The sequence below is a fragment of the Panthera tigris genome, chromosome B2 (assembly GCF_018350195.1).
Source record: "Panthera tigris isolate Pti1 chromosome B2, P.tigris_Pti1_mat1.1, whole genome shotgun sequence".
In the NCBI taxonomy this organism is placed as follows: Eukaryota; Metazoa; Chordata; class Mammalia; order Carnivora; family Felidae; genus Panthera; species Panthera tigris.
Window position 1 is genome coordinate 4,374,651 of NC_056664.1, and position 21,223 is coordinate 4,395,873.

The 21,223-nt window shown below is 45.5% G+C and overlaps 1 protein-coding gene across 11 annotated transcripts in view; it reads right to left on the reverse strand.

The window, feature by feature from the left end:
* Nucleotides 1-21,223, reverse strand: part of CARMIL1 (capping protein regulator and myosin 1 linker 1) — a 310,110-nt gene that overhangs the window by 93,106 nt on the left and 195,781 nt on the right. For all 11 annotated transcript variants that reach the window (XM_042985575.1, XM_042985582.1, XM_042985577.1 and 8 more), the window contains 6 exons: nt 16,385-16,466; nt 15,541-15,640; nt 15,387-15,441; nt 10,663-10,835; nt 9,035-9,103; nt 5,741-5,834 (listed from right to left, as the gene is read on the reverse strand). In XM_042985575.1, the coding sequence (XP_042841509.1) occupies nt 5,741-5,834; nt 9,035-9,103; nt 10,663-10,835; nt 15,387-15,441; nt 15,541-15,640; nt 16,385-16,466 (573 nt within the window). The remainder of the gene's footprint in view (nt 1-5,740; nt 5,835-9,034; nt 9,104-10,662; nt 10,836-15,386; nt 15,442-15,540; nt 15,641-16,384; nt 16,467-21,223) is intronic.

Consider the following 21,223-nt stretch of genomic DNA (forward strand, 5'->3'; position numbering starts at 1 on the left):
CGTGACTCGGTAGCCGACGGAGATCGGCAAGGGTTTCGGCGCTCACACGGTTCGAGGCCCCGTCCCTGCTTTCTCGCACACAATCACGGTCTCTCCCTCACGAGTCTTTAACCACTCAACCGTTCCAAAGCTACAGAAATAACCCCACGGTGTGTGGATGGTACCCACTGAACCTCTCAGCCTTTATGTGGCAGAACCTGCCAGCACTGAGAAAACTATTTTCAGGGAAGAAAAGGAGAAAATAGGCACAAGTTTGAAGGATACAGGCTGGCACAACTCAAAGACATACACCGGTTTCATCAGTCCATGGGGTTTTCATATGATCTCAAAAAAGGGACTGATTTTAGCACAAGTTGAGAAAATAAGAAAATGAATTTCCACAGAAAAGAAGAACGCTTGAAGCCGCTTGACCATCTGTGTTTTTATACACAATCTCCTATTAAAAATTCAAACGTACAAACGATAACTAGACTGAAATGAAGTGTTTAAGAACAACACGCAAAGCTGAACAAGAACTGCAGGGACTGAGGGACACCTCTGAAGATGTCTGTAAAGAATGATGTGAGATGGGTAATCGCACCATCTGGTTTTTTTTTCACAGTTGTTGTTTTCGTGTGTTTTTAATAACAACACTTAGCCATTTGGCTTTTAATTTGTCACTGTAGTTCCCTGGTTAAGAACTTGTAACAACTGTGAGGCTCTCAGTATTATTACACTTTCATTTTAATTTTCCATATGCTTAAATGACTACTACTTAATACCAATTAGGGACAATTAAAATACAGACTATAATTACCATCACCCCTGGAAACCATAAAGCAGAAGAAAATGTACCTTTCTACTAAACATAAATGAAGGAATTAAAAAAACGAAAAGATCCCTGAAATGAAACATCATTAAAGTGACACATTAAGACCATGACATTTTATTACATTAATTTTCTCTTGCTGCTTCCCAAAGAGTCATCTCTTTCCAAGGTGACATGATCATCGATGGCAAATGTTTCTGCTAAAAAACAAGATTCTTGGCTGAAGTATGACAGGCACACACGTTGCCACCCAGCTTTGGACGCTTTTGCTTTGTTATTTGTTCTTTTTATGTGGCCTCGTGAAGCACTGGCCGGGGGCCGGTTGTGGGAACAGCTTGTTTATTTAGGACGCTCAGCTCACGCACAAGCCGTGCACCCAAGGCTGTCCCATGTGTTTCCAGGGCCTTCCCTAGGGCCACCAAGGGTGCTGCACAGACTAAGCTCAAAGGGAATTTTGTTTTAGAAAAAAATAATATTCAAAGCTCATTTCCAAAAGCCAGTACAAGGAGAAGGAAGAGTAACACTGTTTCAGTCACTTTAATATCAACCACACACACATCACCACTGAGAGTATTCACCATCTTGGATTAGCAGGGCAAACCTTCCTTCCCTGCGACGTTCCAGACCGAGGACAGAGAACCCGCCTCCCAGAGGCTGAGGACAGAGGGCCTGACTGAGGTCAAGTGCGGGGGGCGGGGGGTAGGGTCCAAAGTGTCATTATCGTGTTTGCCAGTCCCCTGGGCAGCAGTGACCCGGAAGACCGTCTACAGCCTACTGATGCCTCATCTCACTGCTGAAAACAGCTGAAAATAGCAGTGACACAAAAGGCAAAAAGACCTGTATTCAATGTAGCAATCTTACAGTAAAACAAAAAACAAAAAACAAAAAACCCAAACCCAACTTCGAAAGATTGAGTTCCAGGATCACAATGTTGTTCTTTAGCAGAGTAAAATTAAAGAGCATATTTCTTCTAGGGGACAGACTTCTGTTAAAATGAAAACTTGAATATATAAGAGTATAGTAAGCATTATAGGGGAAAAAAATGAGAAATACAGATTTGTCTTTAAAGAAAACACACAATTGTTTATTTTTTTAGTGTTTATTTTTGAGAGAGACAGAGAGAACACGCGTGCACAAGCGGGGGAGGGGCAGGAGGGGGAGACAGAGGATCTGAAGGGGGCTCTGTGCTGACAGCAGCGAGCCCGATGTGAGGCTCGAATTCATGAACTGTGAGATCATTACCCAAACCACAGCCGGATGCTCATCCGTCTGAGCCACCGAGGCGCCCCAAAGTCCACTTTCTTCTTGTTTGCATGATGTCTGACCCAAGTCTGATATAACGTTGATCCTTATTTCTCAATACGTGAGGTGTTTTTCTACTCTATCTGGCTTCTTTCAAGATTGTCTCTTTGTCTGTGGTTTCTTTGCAGTTTAAACGTGACATGCCCATAAGTAGATTTTTTTGGTATTTATCCTCCTTGGTGTTCTCTGAGATTCCTTGATCTGTGGTTTGGTGTCGATCACTGATGTTGGAAAATTCTCGGCCATTATTACTTCCATGATTTCTTCTGTTCCCTTGTCTTCTTCTTCCTCTGGCAGTCCCCTTCTACGGATGTAACTGTCCCATAGTTCGGGAATATTCTGTTCTGGTGTTTCCCCCCATTCCTTTTTTCTCTCTGCTTTTCAGTTTCGCCAAGTTTCTACATATCTGCAGGCTCCATGATTCTTTCCTTAGCTGTGTCCTGTCCACTAATGACCTCGTAGAAGGCATTTCTCATTTCTGTTACAGTGGTTTTGATCTCTAGTTATTTCCCATTCGTTTTTTTCTTAGAGTCTCTATCTCTCTGCCTACTCTTTCCATTACAGCCGTCAACATGCTAGTCAGTTATTTTCAATGCTCTGATTATTCCAAAATCTGTGTATATTGACACTGGTTCTGATGTTTGCTTTGCCTCTTCATCATACTGTGTTTCTTCTTGCCTTTTACCATGTCTTGTAATTTTCTTTTTGGCAAAAACTGGATACGATGTATGTGGTAATAGGCACTGAGACAATCAGACTTTTAATGTGCTATTTGATGTTCTTCTGGCTAGAAGCTGGGCTGTGCTCAATGCCTGCTGTAGCTGTATGTGCAAGAGACTTAATTTCCTCCCATGTCCTTGTTTCTATCTCCCTAGTTGTCTGGGGATTTCCCTAGAGACCCCTTCTTAAACAGAGTGCCTCACAGCTTTGCTCAGTTGTAATCCACTCTGTCACTATACCTGATGTGGTGGTAAGGTGTTAGGGAGGGGAATCATTCTGTAATCCTATGATTAAATTTAGGGTTTCTTTTAGTGGGCCCGAGTCCCTGGGCTGGGACCTGCCAAAATGTTTCTTGGCCATGTTTTTTTCTTCCCTTATGTGAAACGGGAAGGCTAGAGGGGCTGGGCGTACCTAACTGTCTTCCACTAGGGCAGGTAAGCGTAAGCCTTTGTGACAGACAACGGCACCCTCCGGGGGGGATTTCAAAATGGTTAACCTGCCCCCTTCTCCCTGCCAGAAACAGGAGGGGATTTCTCTCCTGTGATAACCTGGTGGGGCTCCTAGCGGTGAAGCCCGTGAGAGGTTCAGGGCCTAAGACTGGGCCCCTAGGAGTTGTGAACCTCTCAACCGGTCTATACTGGGCCTCCAGCAATCCCTCAGCTGCTGTTTAAGCATTCCTCTGAGTTCCTGGCTCTGTCACCTTCGGCCCCTGGTGAGCTGCCCTCGGCTGGGAGTCACAGACATCGTCTGTATTCCCATCCATCCGGCTTCTGGGGTGACCGTTCACTTTGCAGCTCGATTCTCTGAGGGATCGAACGAGTGCCCGATCTCCTGTCTGCTCAGCTTTTCTTCTTGTTGTGAAGGCACAAGTGAAGAGTGCCAAGCTCCCGGCCTGCCGGGTCTCAGGCCGGAAACCTGGTGTCTCCAGGACGGGCCTTTTGTTACAAGCTGCCGACATCTTCTGGGAAAATACAAAGACAGCTACCATTTCGAAGTTGCCCTGTGGTTTATAAAGTGCTTTTTCACATACACTACCTGGCTCGGTCCCCGTCGGCACCACAGGCAAATTATTTGGTCGTCCTGCCTTTCGGTTTTCTTATGTGCAAAATGGGGCTACAGCAAACCCATCTCATGGACTTATTTTATACTTTACCGGTGTTAATTTATGGAGAGCATTTATAACAGTGTCAGACACGCAGCATGAACTGTATGTTAAATGTCAGCTAAACATAGTTCCTGTCTAGCTGTATGTTTTATACAGATGAAGAAACCAAAGTTCAGAAACATTAAGTAACTTAAGGAAGTCACAAAACTGAAAAGAATTTGATTGAGTCAGAGCTTCTGAACACGACTCTTGGATGATTTCTGTGGCCGCATCACAGCTTTCCCTGCCCCCACCCCCTACCTTATTCTCTTTTATTCAACAGAGTCTAAGGAGCAACCAACACGCATGCCAGGCACTGCGCTAGCTGCTGAAAAATCTAAAAAGATGAAAAATATAGAAGCTCTGCCTTCAACGAGTTCATGGTCACCGAGAAGGAAAAAAAAAAAAACCACGGAGGCCGGTAACTTACGTGACGGCACAAGGCCAGGGACAGAGACAAGCACGGGAAATTCTGAGGAACCCCCCACACGGAGGAGGAAGAGGCTCTGAGAAGTGCTCCCGATGAGCGGACACCGGCCTTCAATCTCGACAGACAGGCACAGCAGTGGGGAAGCATGCGGGTCATTGAGATCAGAGCAGTGATTCTGAGATTTGCAGCCACGAGGAGAGCTTGTAAAAATGCAGGCTGGGGAGTCCCACCCTCGTTTCTGAGACCCACGAGTCTGTACCTCTAACAAGTTCCCTGAAGCAGAGCAAAGCGAAGAGGCAGGGCTGGTAAGAAATGAAGGTGGCAGAGGACAGGAGGCAGATCGCGGGCAGAACTGTATGCCAATTCAAGGAGAGCAGGCTTTATTCTAAAAGCCACTGGGGAGGGCTGGGCTGGAGACGTTGGTCTGTTCCCATGTGTCGTGAGTAAGGTGGCTTTCCTTGACCGAAAGCGGAGGTAACGATCCTGCTGAGAAACGATGAGGCCTGAACACATGCATCCATAACAGGAAGAGAGAGGAACAGAGCTAATCAAGAGACTGATGCTACAGAATCTGTCAATATGATGATCGTGCGTGTTTACGGCAGACGCAGGAAAGAAAAGGCAAGCTTGGGAGGCTGGACGGTCCCACCCACCATGAGGACAGAGAGGGAGGAAAAAGATTTCAAAGAGTCCCATCTACCACCACAATACAGGCTTCTACAGATGGGACATCCTGGAGTATATCTAAACATCGAGAAAGGTGACCATAACCACAGAAAGAGAAGGATGGGGATACGGCACAGCAAGAGAGTGACCCGCAGGGCAAGTTCCCCATGCAGGCAGAGACGGCGGGGTCACGGGCACCAGGGACGGCTGGACTTGGAAGGCGGAGATGCCCATCGTCCTCCGGGGTTGCCAGAAAGGAGCCGGGAATGTGTGTGGAATCAGAGACGTTTATAAACGAAGATGGTAAAAAGAGATCTCATTCGTATCCTACGTTCTTAATAAGGAGGGAAGGCTCCAGCAGCTGAGGATAAAGGTTGCACTAGCTGACATTCAGTTCCACACGTTCTCTGAGGACGCACAAGTTCTCTGTGCATAAGCTCCGGCCTGCTGATGCGGTAGGAATGTCAGTCCACTTACATTTCATGACCAATTTTCGTCTTACGTCATTCCTCCCTCAGTCATGCATTACGCCGGTTACGGCCGCAAGAACACAAGCTAATGTGAAAAAAGCTTTGTGAAACACAAAGTACCGTTCATATGTTCAGAATCATTACTACCAACTCCATTCAAATGCGAATTTATTACAATTAAGCCATCAAACCTCCAGTACCTTTTGCAGAGCCTCTTCTGTTTTCTCAGGGTTTGTTTTTAGGGCTTGAGACGCATCATACATGGGAATTGGCATAAATCTCAACGTGTAGTTCCTAGAAAAAGGAGAAAGTCACGTTTATTTAGAAATAACATCCTGCCACCTTAATTCAGCACTCCTTTTTAAAACCCAGAGACAGTTGCCAGAGTGTCTTAGAAAATTCTAAGCTCACAGACTATCTCAGGGCCCCTGATTACAGGTCAGGCTTCTGTGCGCGGTTCCATGGGCAACCTCGTCGGCTGGCACCGTTTTTATAAAACGCATGAATGCCAGGCATCTGGTTTTGTTGGTTTCAAAACCTGATTTTCAGCCTGGCACTGCAAAGATGGACCGAGAGGAAGGCCAGGAAATAAGTCTGCCAGCAATGTGCCACGTGGGTTTTCGTCACGAACGGCTCTGAACGTACCCGGATCACTGCAGTGACGTGTGACGGCCAGACCCAAACCGACGGAGGAAAAATTCAAAACGAAACCAAAGCATCTGTTTGCAAAGCAAGGACATTAGCAGCCACAAAAATAGTCTGATTGGGCTCTGGGCCCCTTTAAACAAGAGCAGCGGCTGTCCTTAGAAAAGCTGCTTCGCAGGACCTCCCACCCGGCTCCACCCCCCTCCCCGACCTCTGCAGGTCCGGGGGGTCTGGTTCACACACGGCCACGGCCACCGGGCTCTCGACTCCAAATGAAACCGCTGGTGGAAAATTGTGTCCACATATTATCCCCCCGCTGCTGACCAGCCGGAGAGGGACAGGAGTGCAAGACAGAGTCGTCGTCGTGTGAGCAAACAACACGGACCTCTGAGTCTGCACCCTGACCCTTGGCCCTGACGCCCCTACAAGCTGCTCTGTGTACCCACTCCCAGACCACCAGCTGGCCCTGGAGAGGCCTCCTCTCTCCCACCCCAAACCCGCCTACCCACTTCTGTTACAGGACACTCAGGTAGAACGACCTTTGGGGTCACGTGGTGACAAGCGGGGTGTTCTCCCGGAGCACTGGGACTGCACAGTCACAACTGCCTTGTCCCAGGTCTCGAAACACAATGTGATTCCCGCGGATGTTCAGATGACTAACTAACATACTAACATAAGGTAGCAATCATGAAGAATAGAGAAAATAAGCAACGATCTTACTAACAGCAGTCATCTATATGGCTTTATCTGATCGAAAAGATGTGCTTCAGTCCAACTTAGGATGGCTTAACGTAAAAGAACCAGCAAAGAAAAAGGCTGTTACTGGGGTGCCTGGGTGGCCCCCAGGTCGGATAAGCATCCGACTCTTGATTTCAGCTCTGGTCATGATCTCACGCTTTGCTGGGATCAAGCCCCATGTTGGACTTGATCTCATGCTTTGTGAGATCAAGCCCCATGTTGGGCTCTGTGCTGGCAGTGTGGAGCCTGCTTGGGATTCTCTCTCTCTCTCTCTCTCTCTCTCTCTGCCTCCCCTGGTCTCTCTCTCAAAATAAATAAATAAACTAAAAAAAAAAGAAATTATTAAAAAAAAAAAAAGGCTATTATTTCTATTACTTCAATTTTTACCTTAACTTTAACAAGACTGTTTTTTGTTTAAGAGGAGCTAGCCAAAAGAAACGAAGAGACAATGCATCTTTTTTGCAGCCTTGAAGATTTTCCTTTCCCTCATCCAGCCGCGATTATGCTCCAGAGCCCGGGTACTTTATTTAGACCAAATGTGATATGGAGGCACTCGCATCCTGGACCACAGCGGACGTACCGGACTGTGATCCAGGGAGCCCTTGCCTCATCTGGAGACGCTGAGTGCTGGGCGTGCGTGCTTCTGGCTTCTCACAAACACCAGCGTGGGCTGGCAGTCTCCCGCGGGCCGCAACCATGTTGTTAGCACCCAAATGTGGCTATTTGTAAATACACGTTTCCATGTGAAGGTTTTGCGGTGCAACAGGAGTAATTGTAGGTGGTTCTGCAGTCCCGGAGGGCTCCCGGGAGCCGTGGGACAAGCTGTCTCGTCCGGATTTAGGGACGCTGTGGGGGCGGCAATTCTGACCTCCGGGCGAAATCGGATCTAGACCCTGGGATCTAGAACTGGAAGGCACGCAGGGCTAACTGACTCTGCCTTCCCCACTTTCCACAGAAGAATCAATCAGAAAGGTGCAATGCTCTGCTCAGGACTGGCTCGTTGATGACAGAGCCACCGACTGACTGGACGGCTCTTCACCCCAGGCCCAGGGTTTTATCCATGACACCATGCTGGCCGTGAGAGCCCCACCTAGGAGGCCTCCTGCACGAAGGGAAATGTGGGGAAAAAACACGAATAATGCGGACCCCCGCCTCTTCCCCAGGGGACTGGCTTCTATGGTACTAGCTCCTTATTTCCACACCCGCGTTTTGTCACCTCTCATTTTTAATGCTGTAAATCCGCTTTGATCATGTCTGCTTTCAGAATATAATATGAGGGCTGAAGAGCTTGGGAAGAACCAGATTTCTAGAATTTCTTCCAGCCATCTTTGTATTATTGCCTCATTTCATTTACCGGGAAAGCAACCTTGACAATTAATAATAATTGCAGACTTTAGTTACTACAGTAATAAAGCCTTTTACAGTAATGAGACAAATGAGCCTGCCATTCCCCAATTTCATTTAAAAAAAATTTTTTTATTAATTTTTTTTAATGTTTATTTCTTTTCAAATAAAACAGAGACAGAGACAGAGAAACAGAGCGAGAGTGGAGGAGGGGCAGAAAGAGGGGAGACACAGAATCCGAAGCAGGCTCCAGGCTCTGAGCTGTCCGCACAGAGCCCGACGTGGGGCTCGAGCTCACGAACCACGAGATAATGACCTGAGCCGGACGCTCAACCAACTGAGACATCCAGGCGCCCCACCCCAATTTCATTTTTATTTTCTGGACCTTAGCTTTTTTTCTCTTCACTGGATTCAGAGTTGTCATAATGGGCAAGAAAAAAAAAAAAAGCAAAACCCGATGGAAATAGAACGTGAAACCACAAAAGAACACAAGCTGACTGTCCTGTGGCCCTTCCACTGTGAAATCGTTTAATCCTCACGATGGTGCGTCTCTGGCCTCATTAAACACATGAAGAAATTCGCACCGGAAGAAAGTCCACGTTTTCCCAGCTCTCGTGGCTGGTTAGGAATTTGGCTAAACTCAGACCTGGACCTTCCCATTCCCAGTCCAGTGTTACTTTTATCACACCACGGCAAAAGCAAACAAACGAACAAACACCACTGGCTCCTTTGTGTTTTTCCAGAAAGAAGGCCTGATTAACACTTACTTTTCCATGGCAACAGCTATATCCTGAAAGCCTTGTGCGGTGATGTTGTTCTTGTCCCATATCACGGTCCTGTTTGAAAACCAAATCCCAGAAATGACCGGACATTTAGGCACGGAGGAAATAATTCTGCAGTGAAGATGAATACTTAAAGACAACACTAACTCGGTATCTTAGCACAATAAGCAAGGAATAACATCCAACTTAGTTGTAAGCAGAGCACGGATGAGCATTTCTTCCATTACGCATTACGTTCTTAACTCATTTGCTGCTCACGTAGCATGAGAAAAAACCATGCTTGAAAGCAACAGCATACTCATTAACGTACCATTAGGTTGCCTGATGCTTTGTAACCAGAAAACTCTACAGAACCTGATTTCTTGGACACTCTCCCCATATTCTGCAAGTTGTAATATTCTCGTATTCACATCCTGAGCTGCTTATAAAAGATGTTCAGGAGTCCCTTGTCCAAAACAAAGAATTTCAGGTACTGAGACTTTTTTCCATTCTAAACGACTAGGAGGAATCCTGTCATATTGGTCTTATGTTTTCATCATGGCCCTGACGTCCCAAGCACCGGGCTCATGCTGCCGGTAAAGCCTCCGTTTCTACAAATAGGAGGTTGTTTACTTTTCAGACACAAAATCTATTTTGGAAGAGAAGTGCCATTTTACTTCCAGAATGTGAATACTTCAGAGGTATTTTGGTGTCTGTCAATTCCCCTGACACGTGAAACAGCGTTTAGTCGTCTGATCCAAGAATCACACCTCTAACTGCTTCCCTTCCTGATCCCCAATGGCCTTCTTTACACACACCCTGACCTTCAGGGAAAGTGCTGCAGTATTTGGCTTCTGGCTTCAGTGCAGACAGAAGGTTCAGGAGAGCAAGGGAAGCGTCCAGAAACATCAAGAAAGAGCCCCTGAAGCACGCTGCGAATGAACTCTTCCTTAACCAGACTGCCGGGTTAGGTAGCAGTTGGATCTCTCTGCAGGACGGATGGCACCGTGGTCCTTAATAAAGTGGTTACCACGCAGCCAGTCCTTAAGAAGAGCCACACTTGGGAAACACTCCAAGTGGAGGAAAACCACTAAACAGAATCGTTAGCACCCATCATGAACTTGCCTTTGAACCGACAAACCTCCTGCGTCCCTTGGCTTTTAAGCCTCTATATGGGCAGCGGTGGGCAGGGGGAGGCAGCGTGTTGGGCTCACAGCCAAGTACAGGGAAGCCCCTCATGTGGTTCCTTCGGTCTCTCTAGCTCCGCTCACTGGCACCGGCTGCAAAGCCCTCCCGTACCGCTCCGCCGTGCGCACACAACAGTCTACCCCGACGTGAAAGAGGACACGGTACCATTTCTCTTCAGGTCAGGTTTCAGGTCACGGTGGAAATCTTTAAGACGACAGTTTGTGGGACTCACCGTGTCTAAAGTGGGGACACTCCTCCCTCTACACTAGGACAAAAAGACTTGACATCATTACTCCTCCTTCCCAGTTGGCCCGATGGGAAACTCAGCCCCCACTGGGACACAGTCAGCTCTCCAATGCTTGAGGGCCAGAATCTTCTCCAGGGCCATCTAGGGCCCTCCAGAGGGCAAGCCTCCGTACCCGGGGCCGGGTACCAGACCCGCGTACCTGAGCTTGGTGTTGATCTGCAGCGCCTTGGCCAGCATCTTTGCTCCCATGTCCCCCATTCCGTTCCCGCTGATGTCCACCTTGGTCAGGGAGGTGTTGCTTCCCAGGGCATTGATGATGATGGTGACCTCGGTCTTGAGTTTCGAGTCGGCCAGGGACAAGGACTGCAGAGGCTGCGAGGGAACAACAGGCGGGGCTCACGCGGTCTCGTGGAGGCAGCCACCGTGTGCAGTGACCCCTTTCACGGAGAGCCCCCGGGGAAGGTGCCCAACACGCACACTCCAAGTGTCTCCTGTTGAAACTTCTGGCTACAAGACACTGACGGATGGGCCCCCGACGGTTCGAGATAAAATGGACCTTTGCAGTCAAACGTGGAGGGCTCGTGTTTCAGAGCTGGACAGTGGCCACTGCTCTCCTAAGGGAAGCGTGCGGAGATACCCAGAGTGGCCAGCTCTTTTGAAGCGCGGGATGGGACGAAGCAAATAAAAATAGTACGAGAAGAGTTCTGAGCTTCTGTACGGCTACGTTATCCCTTTTTACCCATTTTATTTTTATGTAAGGTGAAATGACATCTTAAAATGCTAGCAGAGGACAAATGCAAAATAAAAACCAGCCAAGATTATTAATAGCTGACATTTACCGAACGTGCACTATCCTTAACTACTGTCCCAGGATCCTCCCAGCAACCCAGCACTTACGGGTTCGATATTCCGTACTGTTATCCCCATTTCCCAAATGAGACACAGAAAGGTTGAGTGACTCAACCGAGGCCGCACAGTTAGAAAGTAGCTGGACGAGGGCTGGGTGGCTCAATCAACTTCCGCTCAGGTCGTGATCTCGCGGTTCGTGAGTTCGAGCCCCGCGTTGGGCTCCGTGCCGACGGCTCGGAGCCCGCAGCCTGCTTCAGATTCTGTGCCTCCCCCGCTCTCTCCCCTCTCCCACTGGTGCTCTCTCAAAAATAAATAAACATTAAAAAAAAAAAAAAAAAGCTGAACAGAACCAGAAAGTCTGGTTCCACACTTGTGCTCTGAGCTCCTACACAATGTTGCCCCTCGTGGCTTATCTTTTCGATGATCATCCTTAGCTTTATGAGTACCAGTCAGAAGACACAGAAGTTTTTTAAAACAGAGAAGAAGTCAAACATCTGCAAGTTTTTATTAGCATAAGCTGTATGGTGAATCCAAACTAGCCCACTCAATGTCCATTTAAGCTGAAGACTGAAAGCCACGTGGTCCAGAGGCAGGCCAAACCAATGAAGAGGGCTCCCTGCCGAGTTCCCTTTTCTTGTTTATGGTACCTCCCTAGCCACGTAGGCATCTGAATTTGCAAGCCCTGAATTCAGCCATGACTGAAAGAATAAAGTGGTGGAAATTCCAGGGCTTGAACCAATGTGGCCCTGAGAGCCAGAACTCGGACTTCCCTGGGGGACGTGGATGTCTTCCGGGTTGCTTAAGGCAGTCTACCCAGGCCCAGCCGTACTAAACAGTTCTAGGAGCTTACTCCGTTAAGTCTGACATTACGGGAAGGTGGGATACCGGGAACAGCTTCCAGGGTCACCCACGTTCCACCGTGGCCCATGCGAGCGGCGTTCTCAAGATGCGCCCGGTGGTCCGTGTGACCCGCACACACAGCGTGGCCACTCCACCACTGGCCACTGACTTGTTCACGGTGCATCTGTCTCAAGGCTGCAGGAAGCGGGGCGACGGTACCGAGGGTTTCGAGACTCAGACATCCACAAAGTGGCATTATGCGTTTGACTCCAGTTTTACTAAGTGACCGTAGTTATTGTCCTCATTGTCCAAATTTGACCATGTTTTCTAAACTTACTAGAGCCATGGTAAAATCAAAAGGTAACGTAGTAATTTGATGCATTTTTTTTTTTAACTTGAATACAATTTTTTAAAGTTAATGGCATGGTAAGTGCTAAGGCAATTAAAACCTGAAAGCCTGCATGTGTTAGACTCGGGCAGGTTTCGCGAGGTTGTTTTGGTTTTCCTGAGATCTTACGCTCAAGGAAATGGAAAAAACTGAACCAAAATGCTTCAGACTCGGGAAACTTAATGTTTTAAATGAAAACAAATGCAGTGTTCCTTTAATAAAAAGCTGTAATCGCATCTCTCATCATTTCAATGGTGTCTATGCGACTACCACAAAAATGATATATTGCGGCTTCTTCCTAATACTGGAAAGTTGCCAAGTCTTCGAGCTAGCAAGCACCAATTCCAGGACTGTATTCAAACTCTAATACACCCCAGTTAGCACTTAAAAATAATGGGCAGAGTCATTAATACGAACAGAACAGCCTGAATTGTGTGCGTATTTATAAGGTCATCCCTTACCTGATCTATTGCACTTGCGTGTAACGTGACTATTTTCTTGTTTCTTTTCATAGCCGAACACGCTTCATCTGAGAATCTGTCTCCTCGCAGCCCGCACTCCCAGGGGAAGCCCGTTCGCTTCGGCCGGTTACGGCACGAGTTGGCGTGGAATACTTCAAAACAAGCTCCCCTGTCGTCGGGGCCCCTCAGCGTTACTGTCCCGGGGCTCTGGGCTCAGTCACCTGACACCCACTGTCTCTAGCCGAGGCGACACTGGAGCCCACGGGCGTCTAGGTTTTCTAGCCAAACGTAACACGCAACACAGGGTGAACAGAGTGTTCCCTGGGCTGTCGGAGAACAGGCTGTAGGAGCCCAAGGTCATAACGTAGGAAGCAAGAGATAACTGCACAATTATCTTAAAAACTAAAATAATGCGCCAGGCATCGGTGGAAGTTTTAGAGTCCTAAGACTCAGCTCCTAATCGTCCCGAACTGTGCACATTACCGATTCAGGAGAAAAAATCAGAAGGTGGTTGCCTTTTGAAAAAGCCACCCACGCTTCAATGACACCAACATAAGGAGCCTTCCACTGTATATTATTAGCGGCCCACTTCTCAGACTCGTAACCTGACGGGATCCACACCGACACGGCAAACTTTACCGCCGGCAAACATGTTCTGAGGGGTGTTTTAAATATCAAGATTGTTTTTAAGGGAGAGACTTCGGAAATAACAGAAACGAAAGAGCCTCATGTGATAAGCAAAAACACGAAATTTTAAGACATGTTTTTCAAAAAATAGAAATTTTCCTAAAACATGTGCTAAGAAACAAGTATTTGGGGATGAATATTAAATGTGATTCTGCAGAATTCGCTTCCTCAATCTTTTAAAACTGGGCCAACACTAGGAAATCAGAAACTCAAAGCAGGGTGGTAGAAAGTCAAATGGAATCACGTGAAACTAACTGCATAAATTCTGATTTATGCCCCTAATTTTAATAGCCCCGTATAAAAGTGACACAATATGGAGTCTGTTAGCAAATGAGGACAAAGAAAAGTGCTCAAAATCGTTAAATAATAATGAGTTTCATTTCCAGCCCTTAGGTTGGAAATCATATCCACACAATAAAGGGGCAGGACCACAGAATTTTCTCCCACCCTCCAGCTTAGAGCCAGGCAGAGAGGGAGAAAAGTTCCAGGCTTCATTTCTCCTGGCCCCTCAGCTTTTTCTCACAAAGTCAGCATCCAGTCATAAAAGAACTTGCTACTACCGTGTATGCATTCAAAAGGGAATATGACACTTTTTAAAAATGTGTCATATCTCACATGATTCACATAGGAAATCACTCTCACGACCTACAAGTAGCTATCACAAAACATGAATAATGTGAGTCTTCACTGTAGGAATACAAATCGATTTGGATTTTAGGAACCATGAAAAGCTGGCTGGTGGCCAAATAGGACTAAAATAAGACATGGACCAAATCTTAAAGAGCATCAGTAAAATATAAGGTACAAAACTTAAGACACACTGGTTTAAGTTAAAGGAATTCATAGTAGAGTGTTTTTTGCTTTGTCCATATACTGTCTTTTTTTTTTTTCTTTTTTCTAATACATTTTAAAAGGCAGCAAAAATTTAAAATTAAATTTCTTGGGCACCTGGATGGCTCAGTCATTTAAGTGTCCGACTTTGGTTCAGGTCACGATCTCACGGTTCGTGGGTTCGAGCCCCGCGTCGGGCTCTGCGCTGACAGCTCACAGCCTGGAGCCTGCTTCAGATTCTGTGTCTCCCTCTCTCTCTGCCCCTCCCCCACTCGTGCTCTGTCTCTCTCTCTCTCAAAAATAAAATAAAACACTAGAAAATTAAAATTACATTTCTTTCCTCTGAACCAAGTCTTGGCCAGGAACAGCCAAAGGGAATAAAAAGATAAGAAGGACCACTAGAGCTCTCGAAGCAATTTAAGACGGGCAACAACTTTCTTAGTCTCTTGTAACTCTACATAATTACTAGACGAAATTCAAATTAGCAGTATGATGTTTCCCAGCATGATATAAGGTCATAGAGTCCACTAGATTGAAGAAATTCATGCTCGCAGGTTAGTGCATTAACCAAAGTGAGGAAGGAGTAAGTCTTATTAAAAGAGAGGCTTAGGAGTCAATTTATACTTCCTTTAATCTTTTAGTTACAATCTTCCTTTAATTAGTAATGAGGTCAAGTGAAGAGTAAGCGATTCTAAGTACATTCTCTAACTATACTAAAGCACATGTATTTATTTCATTAAAAAACAGAAACTGTGCATAGAGATAAAATCATCTGAAAGTATAGCAGCGTTAACCCCGTCGACGTAATTAGGAAGCGTGGTGACAAACAAAAGATTTTCGGCAGAAGGTCTTTAAAATACTACTCACCGATTCTTCGTCTTGAATCATCTGTACTAAGTTGTCCAACACAGGTGTCAGATTTCTAAAGAGTTTAAAGATACGGACAGTAGAATCAAATAACAAGCTTTCAGGAGGCTGATTGTCTTCATCATTGTCATATAAAAAAAATCAAAGTTCTTACTTGGATTTCATATTATTAAAATTTTTGCCTAACGCCAGGTGCTGTATTGATCTGTTTTTACCGAGCCACACTATTAAGGTGGAGAGGTCAGATTCTAAACCTGGAAAGAATGAGAGTAAGCAGAGAATCAAAACACGTGTGTATAAATAAATTCTCAGCTGGAACACAATTGAGCAAAGGTGACTTTGGGTCACTTGGGTGACTTTCTCTACCGTCCCGAGGGCCCCGGGATTCTAGTTTTTTATTTTCAAAGGAACGTTCTGCTCCCTTTTCGTGTCCTATTATTTCACAGGGATCAACTCGCTCTCTGCTAAGACTTACCTAAATCTCTTATACAGTCAGTGGCTAAGTCAAGGCAGGCAAGGAATGGGAAAGCGGAAGCCTCCTCTCTGCCCATGATTTTCTAAAAGAAGACCCAACATCCTGTTCGCTGGGAGGTAACTACTGCTGTCTATGCAAATTTAATAGGTTCAAACTCACACGCTACTATAACTGGCAGAAATGAAGCTAAATAAACAAGTTCCTGAGTAAATAAACAAGGACTCAATTTTATTATCACCGTGAATGCAAAAGGTTGGATCAAGATCATCATCAATGTTCTGATGACAATTTTTTTTTAATTGTTTTATTACATGCCTGGCATTTTTGGCCGTGGTATCAACTCACGAAGACTTTGGCACAGATTTCTTCCATAGTAAATTTTGTTAGATTTAAAAGCCCTATTAATTAGTCAAGAAGTAAAATAACACGTTTGTCAAGGCGTTGTCTAGGTTGGGCTTTCTCTTTTCCCTTTACTAACTTGCTTCAAACGATATTTCCACGTCTTTTCTGGTTTCCAGCTTACCATTATCGGAGATGTCTAAGCTGGTGATATTGTGGATTTCGGCGATGCAGCCTTCTAGCACTTGTGCACCTGCAGACCTCAGCTGGAGAAACACAAACCAAACACAAGGTCAAGTAGTCACCAACTCGAGGCGTAACCCCCAAAATGAATGAGTGAATGAATGAATGAAGATATGGTCTCAAACTTAGTGCCAAAGAAAAAGTGAAAGCTTCTCAACTCCAGAAGAGCTATCAACAATGGGTAAAGAGCCAATCACTGATTGTTGCTAAGGTTTCCCACATGACATAAATCTGGAAATCACTAGAAAAAGAAAGAGAAAGACGGAGACCATACTCTCTGTCAACCCACAGGAATTTTCTTCATTTCTGACATTTGGAAACCTAACTGATCCTTCTTGTACCTGAGAAACAGTTACGGTTTTGTCTGATTGTTCCAGATTTCAGGGCATAACTCCACCAAGCAGCAGCAAAACCACCAAAGGAGACAATGAAGAACACCTCTTGTTGACTGTCAACTACTTCAGGAAGGACCCATCCCCAGTCACCCAACACAAAGGGTGTGAGGTCTACCACAAAGTAAACAGCTGACAGGGATTACAAAACGATTTGCATAAACTCTTTGAGCCATAGAAGAAAAACACGTTAGATTAATTTAAAATATTACTATGGTTGGCTTACAGCAAAATTAATTTCCTTTCCTATCATTACCTAATTTATTTTAAAGAGAAAGGCAACCTATAAAACTCAATTTGCATCTTTTCGACAAAACCAAAAGCCTGTTTCTAGAGGTCAGAGTATCTTTTGTGTTCCATTCAGCAACTATTTGAGTTCCTACTACCTTGTAAAGGATGCAGATTTCCCGAGCTGTGGCCCCTCTGCTCGGCAAACTTACTATTTAATAAGGGAAAGAAGCTATCCTTTATTGGGAACCTACTATATACCAAGGGAACAGGGTGGTTTCTCTCTTGATGTAAGAAAATTAAAATTTATCTAAACTTCTATACCATAATGCAAAAATGCTACTCGTTCAGGTTTAGAGGTAAGAATTGAGAGAATCCTTTCTTCACTATTTTAGATGCAGTAGTCTTACGGTACCCGGAACCAAACCCTGGCCAATTTTCCCGGCTACCTGGGTGTCAAACAGAGCTTTGCACGGACTTCGGGGATCGCCTCTTCATTCACAAGTATTTCGGTCGAGGTGTTTAAATTCAGCCTTCCCTGCCTTCTGCAGTGACAGCAGATTACTCTGGGGGGCCTGACGTGAACTGCAAAGGGGAGCGTCACAGACAGGCAGACCTCCCCAGGAGGCTGGTCTACACACTCCGGGGAGACAAACACCAACCAAGTCCACAGCTGAGGGCCTTAGAACCCAGAGTGTAGAGCAAGTGCCAAGGGTCAGCAGGCCCATTTCACTACCCCCGGCTGCATTCCTAGGTGCTCTCGAGCTTCCCCAACTGCCCCGAGCCCATTTTTAGCACATCAGCTCTATGCTGACCCCAGCAGCCTGCTACGACTCAAAGTGTGGTCCCCGGACCGGTGGGAGTCTGCAAAGTTCTTGCCACTGGTCTTAGGCAAAGTGCGGGCAGAAACTGACAACAAATATTTTAGGAACCTTAGTAATAAGAATTTTAGGCCTGTTGCATCAACTGGTAAAACTTGAGGGCTTGTATTTTTTTGTCTTGTCACGTGTCTCTTTTCGACATTAAATTTTTACGACATTGCTGCAAAAGTATCGGTTTCTGATTTTACGACATTGTTGCAAAAGTATCGGTTTCTGATAGCACGGAAACGTAAAAACCACCACCACCAGGAAGCTCTCCACCACGACGAGTTTTGAGAAGCACCACTCCAGATCACAGCGTGTTCATGCTCGAAGAAGTGAATGTATATTCAGACTGCGTCAAAGTTAAAGCAAAAAAGTACCTCAGGCCAACACTTCAAAGAAACATAATTTCATTTTCAGAGCATGAAAAAATTATGCTTTTGAGAAGATAAACATAAGTGCCTAAGTCTGCACAGTTTTATTATTTGCTGTTAGTGACGTCTCTGTTGAGAAGTAAAATTTCTACAAGAAAATCTCTGCTGGTTATTATTATAAAGTATGGTAAAAATATTCCATTTACGGGTCTGGAAAATATAGGTGACACTTAAGTGCTCAATTCTGTTTACTTCTGGAACTTGACTGATAATGTTTGTAGCATACACCCGTAAAACATTTTCCAATAGTTCAAGAACAATCAAATATATCACCCGACCCTAATTTATTGATCGATGAAGTACTTACACAGTGGCCAAGCTAAGGAAAGCCCAAGGAGAAAAAAATAAAAACATGTTATCAGCAGTTAGCACAACAGAGAAGCTGAAGCCTCTATGGACACACAATGTAAAGAAGCAAAAGAGAAAAACACTTCCAACTAAATTCTCCCAAAACAAAGATCAAAAATTTAACTAAGAGTATAACTGATCTTCAGTTACCAAAAACATTTGATCGAATTCATAGGTTATTAGACGCCTAAAACTCCCCCAAAGCGAAAGCTTTCCCAAAACAGTAAAAGCTTTTCCATTACTGTAAATGAAAATCCTTTTAAATGAATTTGCATAATCAGAGGCTGTGTCTGCATGTGTGCACGTAAAACTCGTTTTTAAATTACCCTCATTCGGATCCCACACACTAGCGTTATTTAAAAGAAAGCAAGATCAAAGAGGAGTAAATGGGACTGAATCACGGAATACTTTTGGAAATGTTAAAAATAAACTCAGGCTTCTTTCAAGAGAGAAGTGCCCTCTCACTCAAGGAAGGTGAACATTTCAGATATTACTCTAAGTAAACAGTTCTATCTGATACCCAAACAACCATAAACGGGCATAATCGAGGACAACTGAAATCTGGAGAGAACTTTGAATAATTCATTGCCCTTCCTCAAGATCGCTTGCCATTTAAAAAGATGCAGCAAATATTACAGATTTAAATATAAAATAACCCCTCCCCGAAATTACCACTTTTTCTTCTACAGGGGGGTCTCAATGTGTCAATTAAAAAAATAATTTTTAGCCTGGGAAATCTTCTCTCGTAAAACTGCGTAGCATAGGTTTTCTCCGAGGACAAAAAGTGGTTTGACAAGATCGGGTTCGAAATGTCCTCTCTGCTAAGCGGGGTTGGATGCCAAAAGGCAATGTAGAACCTAAAGAAGATACATCTAAATAGTCATTTCCAAGGTGCAAACAGTTGCGTGTTTCATATATGCTTCCTGCCCTGAGACACTTTCTGCTTTGCAGCCCGCACCCCACCCGATAGGAAACGGATCCGCGCGGGGGGTGGGGGTGGGGGTGGGGTGCAGGGATTGCCACACGCACAGCAAACCTGCCTGTCACCTCCAAGCTGGGTGAACCGCTATCAGCTTGGATGCCCTTGCCTCCAAAGTGTCTATTCCCTTGCGGCTGTTAGGATTACAATGTTAGGATCTGGTGCGTGTTTCTCGAACGCATCCTCAAAGCATCTTGCCAGGAATTGTGGGATAACGTGCAGGAAAGTTTCTCCTTGGAAGAGCTAGTTCTACGCCGAGCCCTACGACTAATTCGCAGCCATCGTAATCAGCCTTCGCGTCTCCTCTGAAGTCTCGGACACTGGTCTCTCTCACTCGGAAGGAGATGAAGCTTCCAGGATTCAGGGCCAGCACTCACCCTTTCTTCTGAAGCAGGGCGATGAGGCAGTCGGATTTCTCAACGCAGGCCAGAAAGACAGACCGGCTTTCAGGGAGACAGGTACGTGGGGAGAATACGTACGGAAACCAGTTTCACCGCTGCCATGTAAAGCGGTTCTGAAACACCTCTTTCGGAACCGACCTTGCGTGCAATGGAACACATTTCTTTGAACATCCACACGGATGCTGAATCCTCACCCGTGGAGAGTGAGTGAATGGGGGTCAGCCGCAGGCCGTCCAGAGGCAAGTCGGGCTGTCGAGGGGGACACGGTTTTGTGTCAGAAATCGGGTGTGACTAGAAATTGATGAGACTAAACCCTTCTCGAAAGCTTTGAGACAGCTTTGAAGGCGACTCCAAAAAAGGTTTCAGGAAAGACAGAATATTTATAAAGCTTCTAAGTAAAACCTCTTAGAAAGGCAATACTGACCCATGCTGTAAATTCTGGCATGCAAAATAAGGCTTTGCTATAGTAATCCCCTTCCTCCCCAGATAATGGCTCACGGCCGGGCCAGGCACTGTGCCAAATACTGTCCCTGTCCCCCAAACTATTATAATCTCCATCCCACAGGTGAGAGACAAAGGCTGAATGAAAGAAGGCAAGACCAGCGGCTGAGCCAGATATCAAAGGGGACCTTCTTGAGTCCAAAGTACCCACCCTTTGTTTTGACCCTCTTTTGCCTTCCCTAACTACTTGGATTCCCTCTCTGATAGAAAAAGATGACTCCTTTTTGGTACTGATAAGACCAAATGGACTGATAACATAATTCGAGAGTAACGCCTGAAGAAACACAGATTTTTTTTTTTTTTCTGTAGGTTGAGAAGTTATCTGTAAATGAAAGGTTAATTTCAGTACTTATTAGCTTAGCCCCCACCAAGCAAAAGGTTACAGCCTCAACGTTTGGATTTAAGTCTCCAAATGACCACGTTTGTGTCGAAGGAAAGCAACTCCGTAATTTCTAAGTACCTGCGTGCTACTTTTATTTTTAACAGCAGTAAGTAGAAATCGCCTCTCTCGTTCGAACCGATGACTGTGAAACACCTCCTTCAGGGAAATACAGAAACACTGTAGGAACCACAAGGACAACCCACGGGGAAAGGAGAGCACGAACAGGGAAGGAACCCGCAGGGGTAAAATCAA